Source organism: Malaclemys terrapin, chromosome 12 (genome assembly GCF_027887155.1).
Source record: "Malaclemys terrapin pileata isolate rMalTer1 chromosome 12, rMalTer1.hap1, whole genome shotgun sequence".
NCBI classification, from domain to species: domain Eukaryota; kingdom Metazoa; phylum Chordata; order Testudines; family Emydidae; genus Malaclemys; species Malaclemys terrapin.
The window spans coordinates 11,330,756-11,343,020 of record NC_071516.1 but is presented as its reverse complement, the minus strand read 5'-3'; the positions used below and the strand labels follow the sequence as shown (position 1 = coordinate 11,343,020).

General features: G+C 43.4%; 1 protein-coding gene across 3 annotated transcripts in view; it reads left to right on the top strand.

The window, feature by feature from the left end:
* The window catches only part of GNAS (GNAS complex locus), a 263,534-nt gene that overhangs the window by 95,728 nt on the left and 155,541 nt on the right, over nucleotides 1–12,265 (top strand). The window contains exon 1 of one of the 3 annotated variants that reach the window (XM_054045877.1): nucleotides 7,175–8,290. The exons of 1 other annotated variant lie outside the window; for it this stretch is intronic. In XM_054045877.1, coding sequence (XP_053901852.1) covers nucleotides 8,152–8,290 — 139 coding nt within the window. In that variant the 5' untranslated portion in view covers nucleotides 7,175–8,151. Of the gene's footprint in view, nucleotides 1–7,174; nucleotides 8,291–8,339; nucleotides 8,363–12,265 lie in introns of those variants that run through there. One more of the 3 variants, XM_054045878.1, reaches the window with a different exon arrangement.

The window sequence follows — 12,265 nt, the reverse complement described above, 5'->3', positions numbered from 1 at the left end:
GGTTACTCTAGGGTAGGGGTTCTCAACCTTTTCTTTCGGAGCCCCCACCCAACATGTTATAAACACTCCAAGGCTCACCTGTGCCACAATAATTGTTTTTCTGCATATAAAAGCCAGGGCTGGCATTAGGGGGTGAACAAGCAGGGCAATTGCTTGGGGCTCCTGCCACAGGGGCTCCTGCGAAGCTACATCCTGGGTGGTGGGGTTCAGGCCCCTGGTCTTCAGACCCATGTGGCAGGACTTCAGCTTTCTATCCTGGGCCCCAGTGAGTCTAATGCTGGCCATGCTTGGCACCCCCCTGAAACCTGCTCGTGGGCCCCCAGGGGGCCCTGGACCCCTGGCTGAGAACTACTGCTCTAGGGTCCCTTGTTTACCATATCCAAGAGCAAGCAGGAGACTTTGAAACTTTTTTATCACTGAGATGTTGTTAATTTCAAGCCCAAAGGATTTTGCATGATTGAAGATGGCTCCATCTAGCAAAATCGTAAGCAGTAGACTTGATTCACTGCAAGAGTCCCCTGGGGTCTCATGCGTTTTGAGACCTCCTCCTAGGAATTGTTCGGGCAATGACAGAACTAATCAAGGCAAATAAAAGATGGATCTGAGTCTAAATCGTAGCCTTAATGAATCACCACATCAGACTGGCGGGAAGGCCAAGTTTACTGGGGATTAATCATGTTGAGAATTGTAGGTCTGATCCTGCATTACTGGAGTCTTAACCCAAGAGCATAGGCCTTTTATTTATCATGCTAAATTTAAGAAAAAAACAGCGTGCAGAAGAGAGAAAACATCTCTAATCAACACATGAGTGTCCGTGCACACACTCAGAGATATATTAGGTGCCCTTAAAAAGTGCCACCTGGTTGAAAGATTCCACTTGTTCCAGAGATGCTCCCTATTTTTACAAGGGGAATTCTCTTAGACCCACTGGAACATTAGGGTCATGAACCTATGGAGCAGCAGCACGATGTGCTGAGTAACCATGGACCTTTCCCAAGGAAAACTCTCATTTCTACTCAAGGGTCCAATCCTGCCAGGTGCTCAGGACCAGTGGAACTTTTTTGGGCACCCACTGCGTATAATTGTGTTAATTAATTCTTTTCCCCCGATACTCTAAATCCTCTAGAAGATAATAAAGCCCTGAAAACAACATTGTCCCAGAGTGGAGCAGAAAAAACCAAAGGCATCCTCATCCTTCCTTCACATACAATGAACGGTATTAAAAAAGGAAACAGGGTTTAGGCATTGCCTTGAAGGATGCTACGTTATATGTTTAGGTGGGGGAGAATTCCAGATTCACAGGTGTTTGACAAGAAGGGATCAGCGTCCCTTCCTCTCAAGATCACACTTCAGTGGGATCAGCATTCCAGTCCCTCGACCCACCCTCAGCAAATCTATCAAATATAATCAAAAGTATTATATGAAACTTACCAACACATAAACCTCTCACAATCACCTAAGTACAAAGGTGGTCTTTTAATGTTATTAATTTCCAAAGATCCTATTGTCGCTGCTTTGGAGCAATTTTTAACTTCAGGTATAAACCACCTTGACAAAATATTGTTGTCTTGCCACCAGAGTAAATTCCATGCCCCTTCCCTCAAAATCCTTAAATCTAGACCCACACAGAGGTATCAGTTTCCTTGGCAATGTTTCTTTTAGACTGTAAAAAAGAATCTGCAACAGGATAATATTGGGTTGCAATATAACATTTCTTCTGGAGCTTTTACCTATCATTGTATTTAGACCCAGAAGGAACATCAACTGGTTTTAATATTTAGCTGGAAGTGTGAAACACAGTCAAAACTAAAAGGAGCCCAATCTCACAAATTAATGCATATAGGACTTGATCTCCCATTAACTTAAACAGTGCAGGATCAGGTCAATAGGTTTTGTCTCCCTATGTCTAGGCCTGCAGTGGGTGAAGAAGACATAATTTTTTCAGATAAATGAGGAACAGTCCCTAATACAAATGTCATGTGATCACAGAATGCACACTTTTGGATAGTTCTTTTTTTACTGTTTTTAATAAAGAGAGCACCAGTTTTAATGCAATGGGCCAAATCAGGTTCCACTGTAAATCAATGGGAGTTTTGTAAATTAGTTGAATACATCCTTCTTATCCAACACCATAGCCCAAGGTCTTATTCCACCCTGAAGGCCGCAGGTATACAGTATACAAGGACCTTCACAATTCCTTTGTCCCGCAGCTGCTCCAGATATACAGATCATTGTGGTCATTTCAGCACACACCTAATTCACATTTTGTTTTAGTATCGGGGGTAGCCGTGTTAGTCTGTATCTACAAAAACAACAAGGAGTCTGGTGGCATCTTAAAGACTAACAGATTTATTTGGGCATAAGCTTTCGTGAGTAAAAACCTCACTTCTTCGGATGCATCCGAAGAAGTGAGGTTTTTACTCACGAAAGCTTATGCCCAAATAAATCTGTTAGTCTTTAACGTGCCACCAGACTCCTTGTTGATTTTGTTTTAGGACAGTGTTCAGTGCCATCAGGTACAAATGCAAACAATTTCACAGCAATAATTCACTTATCAGTGAATGTTCTACCACACTTCCCATCCAGGTAGCTTGTTTGGCCTTTTTCTGTCTCCACCTCCAATTACTATCATATTTGTGCACACATTTATGAGTACTTTGAGGCTCCAGTTAAAGATCTCCTCCCATCTGGAAGGGACTGATGACAAAGAAAATACAAAAGCGCCTTGAGGCTGAGGGCAGATTTCCCCTTCTTCATAAAGTGGTACATATTGACAGTTCTGCAGTCTCTTCGTAACTATTACAATGGGAAACTGATGAGTTTTTACTAGGGCTGTCGATTAATCACAGTTAACTCACGCAATTAATTTTTTTAGTTAACTGTGATTAAAAAAATTAATTGTGGTTAATCGCACTGTTAAATAATAATAGAATACCATTTAAATATTTTTGGATGTTTTTCTACATTTTCAAATATATTGATTTCTGTTACAACACAGAATACAAAGTGTACAGTGCTCACTTTATCTTATTATTTTTATTACAAATATTTGCACTGTAAAATGATAAAAGATATAGTATTTTTCAATCTACCTCATACGAGTACTGTAGTGCAATCTCTATCATAAAAGTGTAACTTACAAATGTAGATTTTATTTTAGTTACATAACTGTACTCAAAAACAAAACAATGTAAAACTTTAGAGCCTACAAGTCCACTCAGTCCTACTTCTTCTTCAGCCGATTGCTAAGACAAACAAGTTTGTTTACATTTACGGGAGATACTGCTGACTGCTTCTTATTTACAATGTCACCTTAAAGTGAGAACAGGCGTTTGCATGCCACTTTTGTAGCCGGCGTTGCAAGGTATTTACATGCCAGATATGCTAAACATTCATATGCCCCTTTGTGCTTTGGCCACCATTCCAGAGGACATGCTTTCATGCTGATGATGTTCATTTAAAAAAAAATGCATTAATTAAATTTGTGACTGAACTCCTTGGGAGAGAATTGTATGTCTCCTGTTCTGTTTTACCTGCATTCTGCCATATATTTCATGTTATAGCAGTCTCAGATGATGACTCAGCACATGTTCATTTTAAGAACACTTTCACAGCAGATTTGACAAAACACAAATAAGGTACCAATGTGAGATTTCTAAGGATAGATACAGCACTCGACCCAAGGTTTAAGAATCTGAACTGCCTTCCAAAATCTGAGAGGGATAAGGTGTGGAGAATGCTTTCAGATGTCCTAAAAGAGCAACACTTGGATGTGGAAACTACAGCACCCAAACCACCAAAAAAGAAAATCAACCTTCTGCTGGTGGCATCTGACTCAGATGATGAAAATGAACATGCGTTGGTGTGCTCTGTTTTGGATCATTATCGAGCAGAATCCATCATCAGCATGGACCCATGTCTTCTGGAATGGTGGTTGAAGCATGAAGGGACATATGAATCTTTAGCGCATCTGGCATGTAAATATCTTGCGATGCCGACTACAACAGTGCCATGTGAACGCCTGTTCTCACTTTCAGGTGACATTGTAAACAAGACGTAAGCAGCATTATCTCCTGCAAATTGTAACCAAACTTGTTTGTCTGAACGACTGGCTGAAGTAGGACTGAGTGGACTTGTAGGTTCTAAAATTTTGCATTGTTTTATTTTTGAATGCAGTTATTTTTTGTACATTTGTAAGTTCAACTTTCATTATAAAGAGATTGCACTTGTATTTGGTGAATTGAAATATACTATTTCTTTTGTTTTTTACAGTGCAAATATTTGTAATAAAAAATAAATATAAAGTGAGCACTGTACACTTTGTATTCTGTTGTAATTGAAATCAATATATTTGAAAATGTAGAAAACATCCAAAAATATTTAAATAAATGGTATTCTATTATTGTTTAACAGTGCGATTAATCACAATTAATTGTTTATTGTGATTAATTTTTTTAATTGCTTGACAGCCCTCGCTTTTACTGTATTTTCAGTGTAAATTTTACTCTGGGTCATATGGTTCCCACCCCACTGCAACTACCGTTATATAACTGGCATTTGTTTGAAAATAAATTGACTCCAAATACATTTCAAATAATAATAATTAATAAAAGCCAGGAAAATTATATATCTTCTGCTTCAATTGAATCTGGGCATTGGAGATTCAAGACAAGTCTTTGAGGGCTTCTTTGGGCCTGATCCAATGCTCAGTAAAGTCACTAGGAGTCTTCCCATTGTCTTCAAAGGATTATGGCTCGAGGCCCAGACTCCCTGTCACTTTCATGTTTGACACCAACAGAATCACCAAAAGCCCTGAAAAATCTCCAAAGCCTTAGGTTGGGTAGGTATTCTGTTCCGGACCTATGATTGCTTTCAGATCCACCTCCCTGTAAGTAAGGGCAACAGAATAGGTGCAGTCTAATAGGTCAAGATGACTTCCTAGATGCTTACTGTATTCTTACTGCAGATGGTTGCCAGTATTTTAACTGGCTGGTGCACACTGGAATTTTCTTATGCAGAATTTAATTTTCCAAAGGAGGATAAATAAATTTACTTGGGATGAGGGACATACATTTTCACTAATCACAGAGAGAATACAGTGATAACTAATATAGAAGCTCAGGTAAAATATCAGTTTGGGGCAGATGCTATCAGGTAATCTTGTCTATATCTTCATTATGTGCTTTAATATTTTTAAAAGCTTAAAATATTTTTTCCTTTCCCATCTTGTTCTTTTCCATTAGGCAGTCCCTGATCTTTTCTTTTCCCCTGGTGTTTTGAATGGAGTTGATATCAACAGTCATTTTGTTTGACAACTTCAGCTTACAGAATGCCAGAACATCATGCCAATAAATATCTTTGCTTCTGTACCAGCCTGACCAACAGTATTAGCACAACTTTGAGACTAGTTTTTGCTGATACGAAGACAACAGAGGGAGTACAAATTTAGGGGTTTTTGCAAAAATGGCCCCATGTCCTGCAAGCTCTTCAGGAATTAACTTCATGCACATGAAAACATAAAGTTAATAGATGTGCAATTGTTTGCAGGATCAGGACTACAGTGACAGTTTTGTTGTTGTTGTTTTAATAACTCTTTGGCACTGACCTTGTAAGCTGCTCTGCATAAACATACCTATACCTCTATGAAGCCCCACTGCAGTCTGTGAGGCTCTGCACAGCCTCCTTCCACCTGCAGATTACAGGATGAGAGCCTTAGAAAAACAAATCCCTTTTTGATAAATGTTGGGGAACTAGTATTTTACAAGAAGAAACACTAAGGCACTAACCTTTATTTTCCAACTGCAAGTGCAGTTCACTTGTTTATGCTTGTTACTGCCTGCTTTGGGTAGGGTATTTTTATTTTGTAAATCTTTTAAAAATAAACCAGAAATGGTTAGCTAACAAAAGGCATATACACAAGAGACAGGATGTAGTGCAATGTAGTCTAAAGCTTTAATCCAGCAATATTACTTTAACCATGCAAGTAGCCCCATTTACTTCAGTGGAATTATTTGCATACTTAAAATTAAACATCTGCCTCTGGTCCCAGGCCTGCAGGGAGATGATTCTGCCTATGCTGAGCTTCCAGGATCAAAGTATATGGGACTGTTGTGGCAAACATTTAGTTGAGTAACTTTACTCACATAGAACCACCTTCATCAGTAAAGGTATATGCTTAAGTGTTTGCAGGATAGGCCTTATGTAATTTAGAAAAGCCTTAAAATTCAGCAACCAATAACGTACAAATATATATTTAAATACAAATATTTGGTTTGCTGTTCTCTAATAAGTATTTTATTTATAAAGTGACAGCTCTTTCCCCATGAACAGCTTAGTTAAAATGTGTATGGAATAAAGTTTATAAACTTTAATTGAATAGTTAAACTGCCAATCCTGCAAACACTTAGGCACATACTTAACTTTAAGCATGAATAGTCCTTCCATGAGACTATTAAGTTTAAAGTCATTAAAGTTATGCATGGCCCAAATTGTTTGCAGCATCAGGCCTAGAACATTAAAACATGATACTAATGAATAAAATTAAGATAATTTAGTCCTAAATTGGATAAACAATCAGGCTACAATGACTTCAGTGGGCCTGTAGGCTGCAGTAAGCATTATGCACTGGTGTTTGCAGGACAGGCCCCTACTATAGTGAGCTTACTGGGGAAATGTAGTAGCTGTTTACATGGCACCACTATAAAGAAATCGGGATGGTGGAAGAAAAATAAAATAATTTTTCTGAAACTGGCAGGGGAATTTTTAGGAGGTATTAGTTTCGTTGGAACTTGACCGGACAGCAAAGCTCACATGCTAAAACTGCGGGTGGATTTACTGAACACAAGTACTTAGGACCTTGGTTTTGCATGTCAGACAAACACGAATGCCCAGTAAAGGGAAAATTCTGCTGTTCTACTTGCTTGCACTGTTTTTGTAGCCAAGCCACTAAATAAGCAAACTTCTGAACGTGAAGAACAAATGGGGAGCGTTAAAAGGGGCGCATAAGAGCGAACGCGCTCGCCTCTCCCCACATCTGGTCTCTGGGACCCGGTGCCTCCCTTGGTGTCTGGTTTGAAGAGGGCGCCTCTAGTCAGCAACGCCTGACGTTTGGGTATCATGTGAATGGTTCAGTTCCCATGGTTCAGTGTGTGAGCTTGCTTGCCCCACCCCATCTCTCTCTCCCTTCTCTATAGATCTCAATAAATATCTCCCTCTCTCGCTAAGAGAAATGCAAGAGAGAGGAGAAAAAATAAATTAGGGGGAAAACCCGCTAGTGGCGGGGCCAGTTTTGCTTGGGGGGGAGACCAAACCGGCTTTTACTTCTCTCTCCCCCCCACCCCTCCCCCTCTCTGCCCCCCACTCCCTCTGTTTGCTGGAGAAGCCAAAGGATTCAGCAGCCTGGAAACCTAATGTGAAAAAGCAGCAGCAGCAGCAAGGAAAAAAAAGGGGGGCCTTGGACTGGAAAAACCACCATTAGGGAGGAAGAAGCAGCGGCCGCAGAAGAGGAAAACCCGCAGAGCCCAGAGAAGAAAAGGGACTTATTATCCAGCAGGGAGCTGGGGGTTGGATTGACCCCTTTGGGTGCTTCAGCCCTTTGGAGAGGGGGGAGAGGCAAGGAAGAGACATTTCTAGATTCTCTCTGATCAGGATTTGGGGAGGTTTCTCCTGCTGGAGCCTGTGCCTTGGATCTAAGGAGGATTATATATATATTTTTTTTGTGGGGGGGTGAACCTGCAACTGGATTCGTGTGTGTGGAGGGGAAACGGGGGTGATTATTTTTTTTTTAAATCCGAACTAAGCGGGGATCCAGCCAGGGGTGCGGAGATCCCCTATTTTTTTCCCCTCGGGAAAGGTGCATTGAGGGGATCGGAGTGGTTCTGGGAGGGAGGGTTAGGAGCAGCTGCAGCTGCTGGGGAGGAGGCCCGGTTGAGCAGCAGCAAAGTCATCGCCATCGGCCCCCCCTTGGCTGGCTCCGCTCTCTCCATGTCTCTGGGCAGCGGCAGCCACAGCAGCGAGTAAAGGGGGGGGAGGAGGAGGAGGAAGAAGAAGGGAGCCCGGGAGAGTGTCTCCCTCCCTTCCCTCCCTCCCCCCAGCCGCCCCAGCCGCCTCCTGCTCCCTTCCCCTGGTCCCCCCGGCCGCCCCCTCCCCAAGATGGGCTGTTTAGGGAACAGCAAGACCGAGGATCAGCGCAACGAGGAGAAGGCGCAGCGAGAAGCCAACAAGAAAATCGAGAAGCAGCTGCAGAAGGACAAGCAGGTCTATAGGGCCACGCACCGGCTGCTCTTATTGGGTAAGGGGGGCCCTGGGGAGACGCGCCTGGGGGATCAGGGCTGTAGGGCCACGCACCGGCTGCTCTTATTGGGTAAGGGGGGCCCTGGGGAGACGCGCCTGGGGGATCAGGGCTGTAGGGCCACGCACTGGCCGCTCGTATGGGGGGGGGGCTGGGGAGGCAGGGGCCTGTAGGGCCACGTACCAGCTGGTCTTACACGGTGAGGGGGGCCCTGGGGAGACAGGGCCTGGGGGAGCAGATCTGCAGGGCCACGCACCGGCTGTTCTTACACGGTGAGGGGGGCCCTGGGGAGACAGGGCCTGGGGGAGCAGGTCTGCAGGGCCACGCACCGGCTGTTCTTACAGGGTGATGGGGGGGCTGGGGAGACAGGGGCCTGGGGGAGCAGATCTGTAGGGCCACGAATCGGCTGCTCTTACAGGGTGAGCGGGGCTGGGGAGACAGGGGGCTGGGAGAGCAGGTCTGTAGGGCCACACACCGGCTGCTCTTACAGGGTGATGGGGGGGCTGGGGAGACAGGGGCTTGGGGGAGCAGATCTGTAGGGCCACGCACTGACTGTTCTTACAGAGTGATGGGGGGGCTGGGGAGACGGGGGCCGGGGGGGGTGTGTGCAGATCTGTAGGGCCACGCACCGGCTGCTCTTACAGGGTGATGGGGGTTGGGGAGACAGGGGCTTGGGGGAGCAGGTCTGTAGGGCCACGCACCGACTGCTCTTACGGGGGGGGCTTGGGGGAGCAGGTCTGTAGGACTTGGACCATGCACCGGCTGCTCTGGGGGTGGGGGCTGAGGGGACAGGGGCCTTGCCCCGGGGAAGTAGGTGTGTTGGGCCCACCCATTGGCTCTTTTCTCCGGAGTTAGGGGAGAGAGTGGCTGGGAGGAAGGTCTAGGCTACTCTCACTGGGAAAGGTGGGGTGGCCCTAGCCAGGAGGAGGGGGTGTTGTGGGAAGTAGGTCTCTAGGGCCACACAGTTTCACTGAGTAACGGGAAAGGCTTGGGGGACCTGGGAGAAACAGGTCTATAGCACCATCCATTGGGGGAGCCAGTGAGAAGAGTGGGCTGGGTTGAGGGAAAGGGGGAGAAGCAAATAAGGGCTCTTGAGGGTAATGAGGGACTGAAGGAGGCCTTGGGGAAAGCTCACAGTACAAATGGTCTGTAGGGATGCTCATTGGGCTCTGACGACCTGACCCTGTGTAAAGGGGTGCCAGGTGCAGGAAAGCAGTTGGGGGTGAGAGAGGGAGTCTGGAGGAAAGCAGCTATGGGAAGATAAATAGGTCTAGGTAAGGGTGTTGGGGGCTGGGAAAGATCGGGGCTTTGAGCCTAGAGGGAGATGTGGGCAAAACAGCTGTTCAGAAAGAGCTAGTAAATCTTCAGGGCCTACCCAGGCTCCTCCTAATAGGTAAGGGAGGGCACAGGGAGTGGGGTGCTCAAGGGTGGGGGAAGCAGTTATTCAGGGGTGAGCATGTCTACAGGGCGACTCACTGATCCCACTTACTGTTGAGGGAAGGAGGAATTAAATGGGCTTTTCGGGGTGTGGGAGGAGAAGGGAGATCTGGAGGAACTCCCCCTTTTTGAAATAGGGGATGGGAACAGGGAAATGCACCTTACAGCCAGGCTGTGGAGGAGAGAGATGGGGAAATGGATTTTTAAGAAGGGGGATACTGTGTTGGAAAAGAGGATGGGGAAGTGGTTGGGGAAGGGATGCTAATCCTTGAGGGGAACAAGGAAAGGGATTGGGTATGTGTGAATATCTGTGGTGGGGAAGCTGTGAAGTGTAATGTCAGGGTTGTGGTGGGAAACAGGCTGTTTTTAAAAGGGTCATGGACATATACTCTCTCTTCTGTCATGTTTGTTACCATTATTATTGTTTGTTGTTGTTGCAAATCTAGTTAAATGTTCTGTGTTCTGGGGAGCATTTATGGCTTGGTCATATATATATATATATATATATATATATATATATAATTTTTAACATCTAAGACTGGATTATTTGCATATGTGGTATTTTTGAGCAGATACAATTAGAAATACAGGTTTAGGTTTATAAAGTGGTGAAAGCCCCAAAATTACAATAAAAATATTAACAAAAAAATGTACCTGGGGCAGGCATATTGTTCTGAAATGTTTTTAAAATGAGATGTAAATATGAGATGTTAGCAAATTCAGTCACTGTAGAGTGTATTGGTTGTGAATGTATTAAGGGTTTCTTTTTGTGTGGAGGAGAGGTTGGCCCTTGGTAAAACTGAATCAGTTCTGTTATGAAATGACATCTTAATTTTTTTGGGAGGAGGGGTGCAGACTTGGATATCCTCATGAGTAAAATCTTTAAAGTGCCGATTTAGAAGAAGAAAAGAGGTTTGGCGTAAATGGAGAAATAACCAGAAGAATTATTGTAGCATCCACTATGCTTAAGGGTCTGTCAACATTCCCATAGAAGACCCCTCTTTTCAGTACAATTTGGCTTTCAGTCTGGGGGAAATTTCAGCCAGAGATTCAGGAGACTGACTGTTATATAGGATTTTCCTGTCTTTATCAAATATTTATCAAAAATTATCAATATTTATCAAATTAGTTTGTGTAAGTAAGTGACAAGATTTCAAAAAATAGAAGACATTTGGTTGTGATGTGCTTTTTTTTGTCTTTGGTAACAAAAAAAATGGCTCAGATATCTATAAATGAAAACTTGTAGGCTCTTTATAATAGTTATAAGGCCTCTTCATGGGTGTTTAAATGTGAATGACCCAGATGTTGAGGTTTAAAACAGTAGCTGTCATGTATTTATGTGAAATCCATAACACACACATCTTAATGGTAAAATGCCTGTATCTGTGTATTATTGTCTTCTGCTTATCCACTTTTGTAGAGCACTTGAAATCTATAAATGAGAAACTCTAAGTGTAAAACATTATAATAACAGTATGTTGAGAAAATATTAAGAATAATACAGAGTACCTAAATACATTCCATTCCATTTGATGGATTGATAATACTGTTCTTAGGCACCAGTCCAGCAAACCTATATACGGTTACCTTTACTATCATGAGTAGTCTCCCTGAAATCAGTAGGACTACCCATGGTGGTAAAGTTAAGCACATATGTAAGCGTTCACACTACTGGGGCCTTTATGTGTCCCTGTTGCTCCATAATGAGCTACACATTTTAGGAATGGGCTAATTCAGAGCAATATATAAAGCTTCAACTTGGTCCACTGATGTTCTGTCTGGTCCAAAGAAGCCTCTAACTCCATGGAATGTCAATTACACATTTTATACTCTGTTTTTAGTCTTTAAAAACAAAACAAAACAAAAACTAGGAAAGGAAATTAAGAAACTGGAAGTTAAAATCTGTCTGAGGCAATCATTAGGAAATTCAGCATTAGAGTTGAAATTCTGTTATTAATTACTGTGTGTATGTGTGTATGTGTGTGTGTGTGTGTGTGTGTGTGTGTGTATTTCAGCAGATGCAACATTCACCGGAATACACAGGTTATTTCCAGTTGTGGAGAAGACCCAGTTTCTGCTTTAACTGGGAATGTTCATGGTTTTGCTCCCTGTCTTATCAGATGGCATGGTTGCTTTTTGTTGGTAGGGGGATATGGTGGTTGCCTAGATGCAAAATTAGGGACAGAAAATATTCTTAACTAGCGAAAAAGGGAGAAAAGAGGTGTAAGATTTTGGCATCTGGGCAGCAAAATGTCCAAAGAGGCTTGTTTGGAAGGAGGGCAGGGCTATTAAGGACTTGGGTGGGGAAAAAAATCCAGTTTTTATGGTGGAAGGCAGAGGTGAGTGTCTCTGTCAGAAAATAAATTTTGAAATATAACTACTAAAATGCAGTTTTGAACGTGAGACTCAAAATGGAGGCTTGTGCTGTCAGTGTGTGCTAGGGAAGGCCTGGCATCCTAGAAACACAAACTGTGCTTCCATGAACCCATCCTGCAAAGGTCTTTGTGCACTTTCTCTTAGTGAGACCCAGGCTTATGG